General features: G+C 37.6%; 1 protein-coding gene across 7 annotated transcripts in view; it reads left to right on the forward strand.

The window, feature by feature from the left end:
* DLG2 (discs large MAGUK scaffold protein 2) overlaps positions 1 to 17,855 on the forward strand; it is an 812,656-nt gene that overhangs the window by 495,825 nt on the left and 298,976 nt on the right. For 6 of the 7 annotated variants that reach the window (XM_082844899.1, XM_082844903.1, XM_082844901.1 and 3 more), the window contains one exon: positions 6,821 to 6,923. In XM_082844899.1, the coding sequence (XP_082701025.1) occupies positions 6,821 to 6,923 (103 nt within the window). Of the gene's footprint in view, positions 1 to 6,820; positions 6,924 to 17,855 lie in introns of those variants that run through there. The other variant, XR_014326386.1, reaches the window with a different exon arrangement.

Below are 17,855 nucleotides of genomic sequence, written 5' to 3' on the forward strand. Positions count from 1 at the left end.
TTCTAAGTAGGGAAAATAGCATGTGCAGAGATGCAGAAATGCCTGAATCAGAGAAATGAAAAAGGTCAGCGTGGTGGGAGAACAATGTGGTTGAATCAGCTTAAAGGTACACATCATACATCGGGAGTTGAAGAGGGTCACAAAGGCTCTCTCCATTTCCAAAATTCTGATTCTGATATCATCCTTTCTATAATACTAAGAAATAGTCAAATATTTATGGAGAACATTGAATCATTTATTCAGGGACTCCCTGGAGCCCCAGGCCAGGGGCCTTAGTGGCTGAAGTAGCAAATAGTTCTCATCTTTTAAAAACAAAAAGAAAATGTGTTGACTCTGGACATGGTCCTCCATTCACATTAGCATCTGAAAAAACCCTACAACTGATTGAATCAACTAGAAGTGCTAAATTTCTATCTATCAGCAACATGGTTGTGAAAAGGATGTTATAACAAATAGAATTTAATTTTTTCTATGATCTAATGACATTGTATATATAAGGAGATAGCAATAGATGGAATTTTCTAGCCTACTCAAAGCCTTTCGCTTCAGCCCTATACCATCTGATCACCATAGGCTGGGCCATAATGTCTAAACCAGGTTGTTTGGGCTGTGGTAGAGTGGACCAGCCACACCCAATTGTGTGCTGCAGTCTCAGGGAGCTTGAAAGTCAAGTTTCTCCTCAGAACTGGGTAGGTTATTAAAGGGAGAACAGTGGGAATTGGTAGTTAAGAGCTCAAGCGTTTTAGTTAGACTGTTTCGAATCCTTAACCTCTTCCAACTACTTAACTTTGAACAAGTTAGTGATTCTCTGAGCTCTGTTTTCTTTTTTTTTTATATAATGATACCTTTCTTTTTTATTATTATTTTTGGCTGCGTTGGGTCTTCGTTGCTGCACGCGGGCTCTCTCTAGTTGCGGCAAGCGGGGGCTACTCTTCATTGCAGTGCATGGGCTTCTCATTGCGGTGGCTTCTCTTGTTGCGGAGCACAGGCTCTAGGCGGGCGGGCTTCAGTAGTTGTGGCTCGTGGGCTCTAGAGCGCAGGCTCACTAGTTGTGGCACACAGGCTTAATTGCTCCATGGCATGTGGGATCTTCCCAGCCCAGGGATAGAACCCGTGTCCCCTGCATTGGCAGGTGGATTCCCTGCACCACCAGGGAAGTCCTGAGCTCTGTTTTCTTATTTGTAAAGTCAGAAAAATAATCCCAGCCTCCTGAGAATTAAACAAGATAATGTATAAAAATCCCCTATATATATGAGCATGCCTCATGCTGTTATCAATAATTATCATTGTTAATCTCAACAGTAATGAATGGCATCCAATCTCCCAGTCCATGCTTTAAGAAGAGAAAATTAAAGCTGAAGTAGAAAAATAGAAATAATAAATATGTGAGGCTGTGTCATACTTGGTATTTTAAAATGTCATATTAATAATGTAAACTGTTTTTGAATGCCTCTGAAATGTTATTTGAGCAAAGATTACTGATAAAAACTCAAACCTCAGAGATAGAAATAAGAATCAAAGTGACCTTGAAAAGTTTGAAAGACTGGAGAAAAGCATGTTTGCTAAAACCTGGAGGAAAATCAACGGGGCCACGGACAATGTAGTATTGTTCAGGATAACAGCAGCATCAAATGTGGAGACCCATGTAGAATTGGGTCCAAGATGAGCAGGATTTGATTAATACTGGCCCAGTGGAAAACAAACACACATAATAGGGCACATCTGCTACAGTGGAAAGAAGCCTGGGCTGGGCAAAAGAAACTCTGGGCTGGTGCTAACCCTGTGCTAACTCTGATATTACTTTGGGCAGGTCCATTCCCCTATGGAAACCATCTCTAATGTGTAAGCACTGGATGAACAGCTCTTCCAGTGCTGAAATTGTTCCTAAAAAGGAAAAAAAAAAAAAAAAAGAAGGAAGAAAAGAAAACCATGAAGTAACGCATACATTATATTCGGTGTTCGTTAATTTCCATTAGATTTTATTTCATCAGTTATAATCACAGCTCTTTGAAGAAATACTCACAGCATAATAGATATCATTTCCTGAATGCCTATTTGCACCAGGCTCTGTGTTAAGGGCTTTACAGTTATTGTCTCATCTATTTCATGCAACAGCCCTGATAGGCAGGTAGATATTATACCCATTTTACAGGTAAGGAAGCTGAGGTTTGAAGAAGTTAAATGACTTTCCCAAGTTACTTAGGTATAACTGGTGGACTCAGGGTTCAAATCTAGTTCTCTCTGACTCCAAATCTTTTGTTCCTTCCCACTTTTTCGTGGCCCCTTAGTGCACTGAGAAAAATTCAGAGGATGGTTAAAATATTGAAAGACGTAGAAGTCTGACGCTATAAAGGAAAGGTCCAAGAAAGGGTGTGTTTACCTGGTTCTCACATCAAACACCAAAATATATTCCAGTACAACAAAGATTAAATGGCTAAAAATTAAACCAGGGTTGTACTAGAAGAAAGCATGGGTAATTTCTTTAGTATGTATCAGAGAAGGGAATATATAATACAAAACTCAAAAGCTAAAAAGAAAAAAGAAATGTGACTATATAAAACATTTTAAACTTCTGTATGGCAAGAAATAACATACAAAGGAAAAGTTTAAATACTTTAAATACAATAATAAAAAATACAAATACCAAACTAGTAAGAATATTTGCAATAGTTATCTGAGATGAAGAACCAATATTCTTAATATGCAGATAAATTTTTAAAAGAGCAAACTACCCAAACCAAAAAAAAAAAAAAGGCAAAATAAGTGAACAGGCGTTTTATATAAAAACAAATTTAAATATCCAACAAACATATAAAAAGCTGTTTAACCTCATAATTGAAGACATGCAAAATTTAAAAATATAATTGTCTACCTATCAGAACGGCCAAGGTCAAATATTAGGGTATGAGCAATTTTTACAAGAGTGTGAGGAAGTAGCCTATCATATTATGTGTGGGAGTATAAATTAATGCTATATTTTTGGAAGCAACTTGGCAATAGCTACCAAAATTTAACACTCATACCCTTTATCCAACAACTTACTGTTAGATGATATTTATTATAAAATTGTTTGTAATAGCAAAATACCAAAATAAGCTAAGCGCCCATCACCTGTGCCCTGGTAAAATAGCTTTACATTGACTAATAGAACCTTCCATGGCTATTAAAAAGAATAAGATAATGTATAAGAATATGTGAATGAAGAATGCTCTCGGGATTAAGAGAAAGAAACTACTATGTATAAAATAGATAAGCAGCAAGGATATATTGTACAGCACAGGCAAATATAGCCATTATTTTGTAATAACTTTAAATGGAGTATGATCTATGAAAGTATTGAATCTCTGTGCAGTACACTGAAACTAATATAATATTGTAAATCAACTATACTTCAATAAAAAAAGAATGCTCTCTAAGATGTGTTAGTAAATGAAAGAAAATCAAAGTATAAAGCAATATTTAAAATCTTTCTGTGTAAAAATTTTAAATTATTTATAATTTTATAAACCTGCTTATATTCATAACAGAAATAATTGGTAGTATATACAAGAAGCCATTAACACGGTTACCTTTGGAGAGAATAATTAGAGGTAGGGGAAGCCTTTTACTTTTATACCTTTTTATATGGCTTTAATTTTCACATATGTGCATTATGTACATTCAGTTGTCCCTCAGTTGTCCCCAGGGACAACCCACACACACCCCACAGATATCAAAATCCACAGATACTCATGTCCCTTATATAAAATGGTGTAGTATTTGCAAATAATCTATTCATATCCTTCCATATACTTTAAATCATCTCTAGATTACTTATAATACTTAATACATTGTAAATGCTATGTAAATAGTTGCCAGGTATGTAGCAAATTCAAGTTGTGCTTTTTGGAACTTCCTGGAAATTTTTTTGAATATTTTCAATCCGAGGTTGGCTGAATTTGCCAATACAGAACCTGCAGATATAAAGGGCTGACTGTATATTAATTATATTTTTTATATCAATACATTATCTGGGCAATGAGATTATGGCCTGTTTTTGTTCTCTTCATTATTAGTTTCTGTTTGTTCAGGAAATAAATATTTTTTAAATGTACAATAGCAAACTAAAAGAAACATAATGCAGGGGCTTCCCTGGTGGCGCAGTGGTTGAGAGTCCGCCTGCCAATGCACGGGACACGGGTTCATGCCCCTGTCCGGGAAAATCCCACATGCCGTGGAGCGGCTAGGCCCGTGAGCCATGGCCGCTGAGCCTACGCGTCCGGAGCCTGTGCTCTGCAACGGGAGAGATCACAACAGTGAGAGGCCCACGTACCACAAAAAAAAAAAAAAGAAAAAAGAAACATAATGCATATACTTTTTAACTTAAGAAGTGTATGTCCAGGGAACTTATCCTTCAGAAACACCTTCATAAGAATTTTTTTTTAATAAATTTATTTATTTATTTATTTTTGGCTGTGTTGGGTCTTTGCTGCTGTGCACGGGCTTTCTCTAGTTGCGGCGAGCGGGGGTTACTCTTTGTTGGGGTGCGCAGGCTTCTCATCGTGGTGGCTTCTCTTGTTGCGGAACACGGCGGGCTTTAGGTGTGCGGACTTCAGTAGTTGCAGCATGCAGCCTCAGTAGTTGTGGCACACGGGCTTAGTTGCTCCATGGTATGTGGTATCTTCCTGGACCAGGGCTCGAACCCGTGTCCCCTGCATTGGCAGGTGGATTCTTAACCACTGCGCCACCAGGGAAGTCCCCATAAGTATTTTTAATAGTAAGAAGCTAGACACAGCCTCGACCTCATCAGAAGGGATCCTACAGAAAAAGTACTGGTACATCCATACCATGGGATACTAGGCTCCTGTTAAACGTTTGAATGATATGAGCTGAATTGGATGATGACCACAATAGATTGTTAAATGAAAAGCTAAACAAAAACAAGTTATACAACTATATATATGATATGATCTTATCTGTTTAAAGAAAAAGTCAATAATATATTAAAATATAAAATAGAAAGAAACAAATCGAGATAAAGCGACCTGCTTGCACCTGCATATAGCAGATTTCTAAAAAGCATACACTAGAAACTGCTAATGGTGGTTACTTCTGGGAGTGAAGATGGTGAGGGGACTTTTTACTTTTCTTTTTACACCTTTCTGAAACATAAGAATTAATTACCATGATCACATATTATTTTTTAATAAAAAGTTAAGTCTAATTGTTTGACAAAAGAAGAGATCTTTCGGCCCATGACGTTTGTGCATTCAGCTTCCTGTAGGCAGAAACCTAGATCAAATTACTTTTCCTGTCTCTTCTAGCTCTCTGAGTCATACTTCTGACTCATCGACACCTAGACAGTCTCTGAAATGACTGTCATTTAATAAGGATTAAATCTGGGATTTTATAGTTCAAAGAGGTTTTAGACTCAAAGAGCCTAACAGTCCCTTCTAACTGAGGCAGGAGAGAACTGAGGCTCAGAGAGGTGATATGACCGTCACTCAGCTAGTAAGGAGTGGCCCAGCCAGACCCAGGTTCACTCAGTGGACTTCCCAGTGTTACCGTGTAATCAAAGCTCTCAGTAAAATAGAAAGCCAATCAATGCTTTCACCAGAATAGAAAGCCATGAAATTAGTAAAAGTGAATAAGGAGACTTTAACAAAGTTATTATAAGAGGACCAGCTTGTGGGATTAAATATTACAGATGTTCCAGGCCTGACAGGGAAAACTCAGTGGCAACCCCCATCCACCACTCAATATCGTTGTCAAAGAAGACTGATGAGAAGTGAAATAAGATTCTATATATTATGTGTAGATAAGCTGATCAGTTCTTTTATTCTTTTTCATGTTTCATAGCCATCTTCCCTGGAAGTGAAAGGAAACAGAATTCAGATATCAGCTGTGTCGTTTGGAAAACTGGACTCTGTGTGTTCAGTTGAAACTGAAACAAAGCTTCTTAGAGGCTTGTCTTGTTCACCTTTGTTCCCCATCCACCATCCCTCTCCTGGGCATGCACAGAGCCCTGTCATTGGAAAGCACTTAGTAATTACATTGTGTTGGTTTAGACTGAATTGATTTGAGAAAGATTTTAGCCTTTGTGTCTCATTAAATTTGACTTCAGGGTGATTTTTCCCTCTCGGCAGAGTTTTGTGCTTATTTTTTAGATGCTCTGTTTCTCTTTTGGCAAGGGCCCCAAAATGGGAGTTAGCAAGAGCAACATAAACTCCTGGCATTCTCTGTTTCATTTTGTCACAATTCATTCTGGAATTGTACATAAGAAATGAGGCAGTCAAATTAATTTTGGTAACAAGGCTCAGGGCTGTCTAACCAAGCTCAGGATGACAGGACCAGGCATATGACCAAAGAGAGGGATTTGGCGGGCAGCCAGCCCCATTCCATACAGTCTCCCCAGAATCTCATATGAATATATTATTCTGTCGGCACATACTTGTCTACATACATTACATGTGTCTTTCTTTATTATCCTGTTTTCCTTCTAATTTTGAAGGCTCCTATCTAACCCAGAAATCTAGGAAACTCATAGAAGCATATTAAATGCACACACACTAAAATCTTACTGGACATGGGTAGACAAAACTTTCAACCCATTCAGACCATGGCACAAACGTCCGAGGTGAAATTTCATCTTTCTGCTAACTAAAGTTATCAAGAGCATGAAATCTGATAGGTTAACACTCAAATGCCTGGGTAGGACATGAAGGGTTTTGAGGCAGGTAACATAATCTTAGCCTTTCAGTTTTGGGAAACTTTTTCCCTCTGTCTATCAGAATAATATGCCTTATGAAATACCAGAATTCTCCGGCTTCCTCTCTTTCAGGTGAATGGCATTGACCTTCGAGGAGCATCCCATGAACAGGCTGCTGCAGCGCTAAAGGGGGCTGGACAGACGGTGACGATTATAGCACAATACCAACCTGAAGGTCAGTGAGAACTCAAACTTACAATGTTCTGATGTGTTTCTGTGTGAATGGGTGCCTGTATTTCTGATCACCGGTATTAACCAGTCACCACCAACAAGATTTTTTAAAACAATCTATGGTGAAAAATTTGTGGTTTATGTCCAAAGAACACGAGACTTTGTTACCCTTAATTCCAAGGAAAACATCCAATAGTTAGAAAGGCCTGTTTGAAAATATGAATTTAAACAAATAACAAGTAGCATCAGCTTTATTTCATTTATATTCTTGTCTGGTATACACTTTTGGTCAGCAATGGATACTATAAAAGCAATTAAGATTTAGGAAGCAAGGGGGAGAGATCTCATCTACAGAAATAGACCATGATCAGTAGACCAGTTGACTTACTCTTATTCACACTAAAGTGGTTTTTGGATGTCCTTGACGTGGAATTTATATTTTATTTTATTTTATTTTACTTTATTTTATTTTATTTTTGCCTCTTCTGCCACACTATCCCTTGTTTGGAATACATCACTGTAAACCCTGAGACTTGGTGAGATGTCATAAGTTGAATTAGCCAATTGAGATTTGATGAGATATTCTAAATTAGATTAGCCAAACCTGCGTTTTGATTGGTTTCAACATCTGTTTCTGTGATCAGAATGAGGATCAGTGAGACAACTGGGCTGTTACCTACTGTGGAATTGAGTTCTTAGCAAATTTATATATATAAATTGCTCTTTTGTTAAAGAAATGTAGTCATGTATATCACTGTGGACTAGACTTTACAAAAAAATAAAGAGGAATATGGTTCTGTCTTCAAGAAATGTAGTTAATTGTTTTTGGTCTACATGGCTAGCAGAGGGGAGAATTTAACAGATGAATATGAAAGTACAAGGGACCTTCAAGGAAGAGCCTTTGTGCATCCACATGCATAAAGAGCTTCTCTGGCCTTTTCAAATGATTCCTTCTTAGCAACATTTGGTCTATTGATGTTTGGAAAATTGAGGTTTGTGTCTTTCCTGTGACATCTTAGGTTTTACCATTAACGGTGGCCAACCACATGTTTTACGAGAGAATAAAGAAAACATTCTGCCATTATGTGTTTTGGTATGTCACTTTCACTTTGCTGACTTTAGAATTAGAATTTGCAATTAAGTTATACCAAAAAAAAAAAAGTATTAATTGCTTTCTTCTATTGACCTAGCCCAGATATGGCCAGAGAGCCATCTGGGAAGAGGGGATTTGTGTTTGTCAAAGGTGGACGATGACAGCACCAAGGAACCATGCTCTTCCCAGACAGTTTTGACAAGTCTTTCTACTTCTTAAAAATTAGTAGATATGTCTTCTAATAGGAATAAACAGCTCCAAAGTACCCATTGTAAAACAGAAAATGAAAAAGATCTGGGTTAACACAATTTGATGAACAAATTCTACTTCATATAGAGTAAGAACTTGTTCATGGGATTCTTCCATTTTATTGATAGCTGTTATCTTTGGGTCTCAAACTCTATGCCCTACACCATAATCTGATGCAAGGCATAAATATCGCTGACTGTTTTCCCATTTCTGAAGACTTTCATCTCAAACAATTCTGGAGACTGATAAGATGGTCAGAACCATAGTTACACCAATTAGAAGCTCTTGATAGTGAAGACAGCCGTTCAAATAACCTTGAACAGAATGATTACAAGCTTTAAAAGTTACAATAAAGGATAAGCATGTCCTAGTTCTATCAGCATAAATCTTCATCTTAAACTTCCTTACAGCTTTGTTTCCTTTAAGCAATATACTCACTTTGGATACTATGCTGTACTTTATCAAGATGCCTGTTCAAAGCATGACTTATAAATCAAATAAATTGATGTTTAAAGTGCTTCTAAAGATACCTGCAAATAACAACAACAAGCTTAGTATTTCAAAATGCCAAAGTACAAATCAGACTCACGGAATGACTTCCCCATTTTAATAGCCTAACTGCATTCTAATTTGCCATGGCTTTAAATCAGTTGGAAATGTGGTAATGCAACATCAAGCAATCATTCTTCTCCCTTTGCAAAGGGAGAAGAATTTAACTATTCTTAATTTAACTTAATTTAGCTTAATATAGCTTAATTTAACTATTGTTTGAAATGGAAAACTGATTGGATTGTTGTTTAGGTCATTTAGGGACATGTAAATTATATGACATATTTAAGAAATAATGATCAATTTGCCTTTAAAATAACAAGTTAAAAGAAGAGTATACCATAAGATTCCATTAGGAAATTCTCACCAAGTCCCCTTAATTTGCACCAGTATTGTGAGGTATCCATGCTAAGACAAATTTTATTGACATCTCTTGTAACATGGTCAAGAACCAGGCTTTCTGCAAAAATGTTTTTCACTTACATTCAAATACTTTTATCAGGAATATTCTAGATGCCTTGTTCAATATTACTAGATATTCAGAAAATTCCACTTTTACCCCTATCCCAGGTCTTTGTCTTTAAGGAATTTTTTATCTCCTTCAGGAAAAGAGACTTAGATACATTTAATAGAGATCAGTTCCTGATGACATATAACCAAAATTGTATGTTAATGGCACCATCTCTAAGAATTATGGAATGTCAGAGAAGGAATAAACCTGCAGGAGGCAGAACAGTACGAGAGTACTTCATGGAAATGGGAAAATGCAACCAGACTTTGAAAAATGGGTGAGAATTCTATTCCAGAGAGCAGGGAGAAAGAATATCTTGATAAGCTACGTAAGATCGTGAGTTTCAAGCATGCAGACACCAAAACCTATGTTTTGTTCACTGATAAATTTACCTTCAGTGTTGTACATATAACTGGTATTTCTTAAAAAGTTGTTGAACTAATGAAGAAAAGTTTATGATTCTTCAATACTTGATTTTCCACTTGACAGTAATTGAAGGCTGAAGGGATTCATTTTTACTACTTGCACTTTTTCATTTTTGCTTCAAAGCAGAAAATAAGTGGTAAATAAGTGTATATTGCAAAATACAAAACTTTTTCCAACTGTATTTTTCATAGTACTTAGCACATTTTTTGAAATAATGATAAATAATTTATAATTATCATAATATAACAATAAGTGTCTTCCTTGGCAAGTTTCACCGCACAGGGTAAGGCCAAAGTTGTTATACTCACTTCTGCCTAAAATGAACTTGGCCCCAGTTGTCTGAATTACTCTATCCATCATCAGTCTTATTCAATGCCTAGTGCTAGGTGGCAGAATTGAAGCCAAATTTAGAGTCACATACAAACAAATGTTTCTTTCTCCTGGTGTGATTGTGATTCATTTTTACCATCATTTTTTATCCAATGTGCGTCACATGCTTACTTTGAAGTTAACATGTATTACATTAATAATAGAAAGAAAATAATAATGTTATTTTCTTTCTTTTTTTAAAAAAGGATCATGTACCTGATACTACAGAATAAATTCTACTTAAGCAATATGAGAAATTAATTCTTGTAAAAATTTCAATTACCTATATTCAATTAGTGAAATTACTCCAACATTACTTGGAAAAAAGGAAACATAATGCCCACCCACCTCCGCTACACACACACACATATATATACCCATTTCCTTACCCCTCCCAGTCATCTTCCTCATTGCTTTCAGAATTACCATTCTAGAAGATATCACCCCAAGATGCCTGTACACAAACTCCTTGCTTTTCACAGTATGGTCCCAGCCAACCTTCATGCCCCCTCCTGCAACCACCACCCACCAGCATCATCCTTTTTCACTGTGGCTCTGCTTCACAGGACTGCTCCCTGCCCCTGCCCTTCGTCCTGAACTGCCGTGTTTCTGGGCCTTTGCTTATGTGGGTTCCTCTGCCTGGAATTCCCTTCTCTCCCTTTCCACCAGTAGTATTCCTGCTCATCTTGAAGGCCCTCAGATGCCAATTCCACTACAAAGTCATCTTTAATCTGCTGAATCAATGTTGATTGATTCTTTCTCTGAGCTCCCTACACCTATATTCAGACACTTGGTGTGTCCCTTTTTGTGATTTGCACATTCCTCCACTTAAGTAAGCTTCTAGAGGGCAAGGACCCTTCTACCACTCATTTTATCTCCCATGTTAATGTGCTCAATATGAATTTGACTATGCTTTATTAAAGAGTTATCAAATGTGTCTCACCTTGTTTCAGAAGTGCAATATAATATATTTAGTGTGTTGGCAAATATTAATAGTAGATGTTTAAGAAATATTTGCTGAGTGAATATTAAATGAGTGCCCTGGCGTTTTGATATTAGATGCAGAAATGGTAAATGAATCCCTATATTGGACATTTGGTGTTGATGCTCTTTTTAGGTGGTGCCTTTTTTGCTGTTGTTGTTACAAAGCCTTTAGCAACCCTAATAGGTAAACTCCCTTTCTCCTGCATTGCAGAAAATCTACAGCTCTTGCTCTGTAATATAGAGCAAAGAAAAGACTATTAAAGGTCTCACATTTCATTTTTTAAATCTCTGTAACTCAACTTTAACATCATTGATGAATAAAAAGGCATTGATTACAACCTAATTATACATTTGTCAAAAAGAGTCTAACACAGCATTCCCCTGGGTCAGATTGGGGCAAATCTACAGCATTTGTTGCCTTCTCACTAATACAATAGCACCTATATTTAGTGTGAGGTTACTGCCTGAGGTTGAAATAACAAACCGTCAGATATTCACTAGGAGAATCAAGTGAACAGTATAAGTTGTTGGATAGAGCACAAAATGGAGACAATCAATTGCCAAGCTGTCCCCATGAAAGCCACCAATATCCCCTGGCCTTTAATCTGGCTACTCAGGGCACTGCTGGGGACATTGCAAGGGCTTCAGAAGTGCCTGCAGGTAGGAAGGAGAAAGTCGCTGTTGGTCCCCATCAGCAAGCAGGGACTTGAGTAGACCGTGGAGGGGCCTGATTTCCTCCACCTTTTATTCTTTCAAAGAATGCTTGAGTTCCTAAAGGAAAATCCCAAAGGACAGAGTTGATCACTGCCTGGAGACTCATAAGTGTGGTCTGGTTTATGGAATGGAATTGTGGCAGAGTGGCCATGTTCATTCAATTAATAGTTTTTTTGCTGAACATTTACTATGCCTCAGTCAACATTCTAGGAAAATGATAAAGCAGCAAACTAACGAGCTGTCAACACCATTGTCAAATGGTGATAAGTAGTATAATTAAATAGGAAGAAGAATAAAGATGATAGTGACAGAGAAATATATGGTGGGTAGGGAAGGTCTTGCTAATAAGGTGGTATTTCAGCAGAGACTTAAAAGAAGTGATGGAATGAGCCATGTAGGAAACTGGGGGAAGAGATGACTTATTCTACAGTCTTGGTCTGCCAAGGGTGGTCGGTGAACCAGCAGCATAGATAGCAACTGAGAACTTGTTAGAAAGGCACAATCTTGAACCCCAACCCAGGCTAACTAAATCAGAATCTGCATTTTATCGAGATCCACAGGTTATTTGTACGTACATTAAAGTTTGAGAAACACTGCTCTAGAATACTTAGGGACCCTGCAAAAATTGCCGTTTGACACTATTGGGTGGGACTCCCTCTACCTGGAGTACTGGGCAAAGTCACATGAGGCTATATCACAAGGTTTGATTTCTGACATGTGTCACTCAGTGGTTAGTCATAGCTCAGTGGTTTTACTAGGAACAGATCAAGCTGCAGGGGGTCTAAGAAGTTCACGTGTCATTCACCTCTACTTTGCCTATCCCTCCCCTCTAAATACAGATTATCAAGCTAATTCATAAATCTTGTTAGAACTCCTCAGCTATTGACACAGTGAACCTATTCAGGCTTCATTCTCTTTCATTATGGCCTCTCCTGCAAGTGAGTTAAAGAAACTAGAGTCTGTCATACAGAGTGAAGTAAGTCAGAAAGAGAAAGACAAATACCGTATGCTAACACATATATATGGAATTTAAGGGGAAAAAATGTCATGAAGAACCTAGGGGTAAGACAGGAATAAAGACACAGACCTACTAGAGAATGGACTTGAGGATATGGGGAGGGGGAAGGGTAAGCTGTGACAAAGTGAGAGAGTGGCATGGACATATATACACTACCAAACGTAAAATAGATAGCTAGTGGGAAGCAGCCGCATAGCACAGGGAGATCAGCTCGGTGCTTTGTGACCACCTAGAGGGGTGGGATAGGTAGGGTGCGAGAGAGGGAGATACGAGAGGGAAGAGATATGGGAACATATGTATATGTATAACTGATTCACTGTTATAAAGCAGAAAATAACACACCATTGTAAAGCAATTATACTCCAATAAAGATGTAAAAAAAAGAAGCAGTGAGTTGGGATGAAGTAAGATTGAACCCCATCCTAATGGATGGCTCTGTGAATTTAAAAAAGTCATTCAGTCATCACTATAAATTTTATTTGAGTAACTTACTATGTTTTAAAGCAGAAATTAATTTAAATAATCTTTTTTACTTCTTTTAAATTGTGTAGCTAATTCAGGGGGGAAAGAGTATATATTCCTTTTAGCGTGAAGTGAAACTCTGATCTTCAGAGTAACCACTCTGAATTAAGTTATTGAGCTTAAACCAGAGCTGGAGACCAAGGTGCATTTCTCTATAGAGTAAAAGATACAATGAAAGCTTGAAATTAATATGCAACTTAACCTTGGAAGAATATTGACACCTTCTGAAAGTTCTCGGAAAGGAGAGTATTTACAACATCCAAGAAACCTACTTGCAATGCAAGCTATATTTCTTTATTTAAATCAATGTCTACATAGATTTATGCATACGAATGAGCAGCTGTGGCATGTTGAAATATTTTCTCAGTACAAATAACTGCCTCTTAAATGCCCAGGCAAGATTCATAAAGTCCAGCTGTGGGTCTTGATCGGAAATTGCATCAGCATCATCAGGAAACATTTAAGATGAGCACTGGAGTGGAAAGTACTGGGCAGGACTCTGGACTTTGACGAGACCAGTATTTTAATGCCAACTCTAACTCTAGCTGTGTGACCTTGTGGTAGTTATTCATCTTTCTGAGTCTCAGTTTTCTTACCTACAAAAAGGAAAGGTTAGAATGGGTAAGGTATTATCAGAATAACCCTTCAGTTATTAAATTCTAGATAAAAAACATGACCCCTGACCTCAGATGGTATAGAAGCATAAATTCCATTACTTGAAAGTTTTGTCACTAATATGACATCCTTTTTCTTTGCATTTTTTTGCATGATTTAAGAAGAAGTGAATGAACAATCTAGCTAACTTGATGCATTCTGTGTAGTTTAACCAGAATCATTGAGAAATAGAAATTAAGAGTTGGAGGAATCCTTTTAATACCATCTTGTCCAGCTTCTTCATTTCACAGGTGGGGGAGCTGAAGCTCAGTCAGCCTCTAGATAGGAAAGCAGTTCAATATCTTAAAAGTTGTCATAGCTACTAAAGTTGAGCAGCTAATAAATTTCTTAATCCTTTTAATTCGCTATAATAGCTCATGAGAGCAGATGGCTTAAATAGCCCAAGGAATCATCTAATAATATTGTTCTGATCAAAAGGACATTAAGGAGTTAAAAAGAAATTCTCATGGCATCTCAGGGCTTTCTCATGTACAAAACTTCACTCTCCTTTCTAGCTTACTGTTGTTAATTGCTGTTGTTCATGTATCAGAGTTAAATGATATATATGAGAGCTCTAAAAGTATAAACAATTATTGTTAATTTAAAAAACCTACCAATCTGGATATATTGATAGTTCAATAAACAGTTCAAATATATTATGATTTTCCTCTTCCTCATCCTAAATTCTTCCTGTAGAACCCTTTATTCACCCATCCATCCACTCATCCATCCATCATCAGTCAGTTCATCCTCAGTGATAGTCTATATTGCCACATATCAGATTTCTCCAAATATGTTGCATTAAATCTGTTTTAATTAATCTAGTTGGTATATTCTAATTTTTACCAAAATATTAGGAAGGAAACAAATAAAACTTCATATGACTCTAGAATTTGTACTGCTTAGCCATGTCTTTCTCTACAACTCTCTCTCTCACATACATACACCTCCACCAGCAGATACTGCCGCCTCCTGCAACTAGAAATCTCCCAGGGCGTCTCCTCAGTGCTTCCTTTTCCTAGCCTTCTCCCAGTTGCTTTTGTTTTCTCCTCAGCCTCCATCTAACACATAGCACTATAAAATATGACCAAAAGGATGATTCCTGCAAATAGAGTATATAGATTCATTGGGAGGTTCCTTCCAGATACTTTAATGATGAATGATGCTGCATCCCTCTCTCCATGCCCACACCCCATTTTGGACCTAGAAAAATGTAATGACTACAAAGGGAGGTACCATTTCCTGACTCTTAGAAAACTCTCTTGACCTCATTATCTATCCTGGGAATACAACATCCCAAGCTCATATCAAAGGGATTAAAAATATTTACAAATGTAATTATAAGTCATGCCTCCTCCCACTGTATCATCCCTCTTCCCATCTCCATAGCAACTCTCATTCCATAATTAAATATATTGATCTTTGTGTATTTCATCTATATATTAAGTTTATATTATTTGGGGGATCTCTTGGTATCCAGTAACATAAAACATTCACTCCTTAGTACTGAAAGAGGCTAAGTAAATCCTCGTGCTAGAGATATTTTGGTAACCAAGAACATTTCTTGGATCCTTACTCGTCTTTAGCAACATCCAGATCAACTACATGGAAATAAAGAGTCTTAATTCTATTCTTGAGTATACAAGGATCGCAAAGTGAACACAAATCCTTGTTAGATAACCCTCCCATTTGATACGAAATTTCAGGATGTTAGATAACTGTCTCTACAGAGACAAAAAGAAGAATATAAACCAAGACAGATTTAAAATACCTACTAACTTAACACCATATTCTGGGTTCCCATCTAGTTTATCCCTGCATCTGTTTGCTTATCCCCCTATTTAAGCCAATCCTCAAATGTAAAAATACATCTTCTCCTTTCCCTGACTCTGCAGCCAATGCTTTATTGACCGTGTTTTAAGCCACATCACTTTTCTGAACATTGATTCCCTTGTTTGTTAATTAAGATAGACAGATTTATTTATTTGTTTGTTTGTTTATTTATTTTTGGCTGCGTTGGGTCTTCGTTGCTGCGTGAGGGCTTTCTCTAGTTGTGGCGAGCGGGGGCTACTCTTCGTTGTGGCGTGCAGGCTTCTCAGTGCGGTGGCTTCTCTTTGCAGAGCACAGGCTCTAGGTGCGCAGGCTCAGTAGTTGTGGCGCACAGGCTCAGTTGCTAAACGGGTTCAGTTGCTCTGCGGCATGTGGGATCTTCCCGGACCAGGGATCGAATCTGTGTCCCCTGCACTGGCAAGCGGATTCTTAACCACTGAGCCACCAGGGAAGTCCCTAGAGAGATTATTTTTAAGGCTCTTTCCAGCTGACATTCTGTGAAATTTAGTTTACTGTGTCTTCTAATTAAAGCTTGTCATCAAACAATAATAATCACAAGCAGGTAATTTCTAAATGTTCTCTTTTTATTCCACACATTTTAAAACATGGAAATTCTGCTTTCACCCACTTGTGGGAAGGGGAAAGCTCTATATCTGTGGAAATTTTCTCTTTCTGTGTTTAATAGGATTTGAACCCTGCAATAATAGTTTTAAATGTAATTCAAGTGGAAGCACTTATTGCTTGTGGGGGCTTTCAAGATTAACAACTTACTGTACATGGTCTCTTTGTTTGTAGACCCACTGTAACCTAAATCTTATCCATTTAATAAATTAAATTGTAATTACCATGCTTACAACTAGATTTATTGAGGTTGAAAGAAAGCAATATGAAAAAATCAATTTCAAGAAATCAAGTGCACAGAAAACTGAAATAGGACAATATCTTAAATTCTCAGAATCACAAGTAGTAGCAATTTCAGGATGGAAAAACCAAGCCTAGGAAATATAAAGTATACATCTTTAATGTGCTTTATAATACGGTTCCTGGTAGACTCTTTGACTAAGTCTATAAAAAGCAAAAGTATCCAAATTGTACTTTGGTTCAAGATAGTCTACTCTTATTCCCTCTTTCCATTTCCTCATATTCATGTTCCCACTGCCAAGGATAATTTGCTTTCTTAGTAAAGAGCCACTGATGCATTACAAAAATTAAGGAGTAACAGAACAGATAAGAGGAAGGAAATTTGGACGGAGAGACACAGACACACACAGAGAGAACACTATGTGACTAAGGCAGAGACTGGAGTGATGTATCTACAAGCCAAAGAATGCCAAGGACCGCTGGCAACCACCAGAATCTAGGAGAGGGGCATGGAACAAATTTTCCCTCTGAAACTTCAGAAGGAACCAACCTTTCTAACACCTTGATTTTGGATTTCTGGACTCCAGAGCTACGACTGAGTCAAAGACCAACACCAGAAGAACTAGAACAAATAAACATACTACAACCTAAAAATGAAGCTGATCATCAAACAGAAAAACGAGAGATGAAACGTCAGCTCACGAGAAAACTCAGGCTGAACTACTTGCCAGGAATATTCTGAGGTTTAATGAATATGTGGGGGTAACAGAGGCTCATGATTATGACCAGCAAGCTGACAAACCTTGGGCCAAACTGACCCCTGCTGACAAGGCTGCCATAAGAAAAGAGTTAAATGAATTGAAAAGCTCAGAGATGGAGGTTCATGAGGAGAGCAAACATTTTACACACTACCGCCGTCCATGATGCTGAAGTTTGAGAGAGGATCTAAACACCCCCTAAGGCAGGGCTGCTTCGCTGCTTCAGTCTCCAGAGCGACATGGAGGGAACTTCAGCACTTCTCGGCGCAGCCAGAATTGAGTCCTCTGGGATATAGTTCTGGGGTGAACAGCACTTCTAGGAATGTAGCATTTCACTGGAATGGATTCTCATGTGCTACCTTGGGCAAAACTGAACACTTTTTGTCAGTACTTTTGAA

This window comes from Leucopleurus acutus, assembly GCF_964270905.1.
Source record: "Leucopleurus acutus genome assembly, chromosome: 8".
Lineage (NCBI taxonomy): Eukaryota > Metazoa > Chordata > Mammalia > Artiodactyla > Delphinidae > Leucopleurus > Leucopleurus acutus.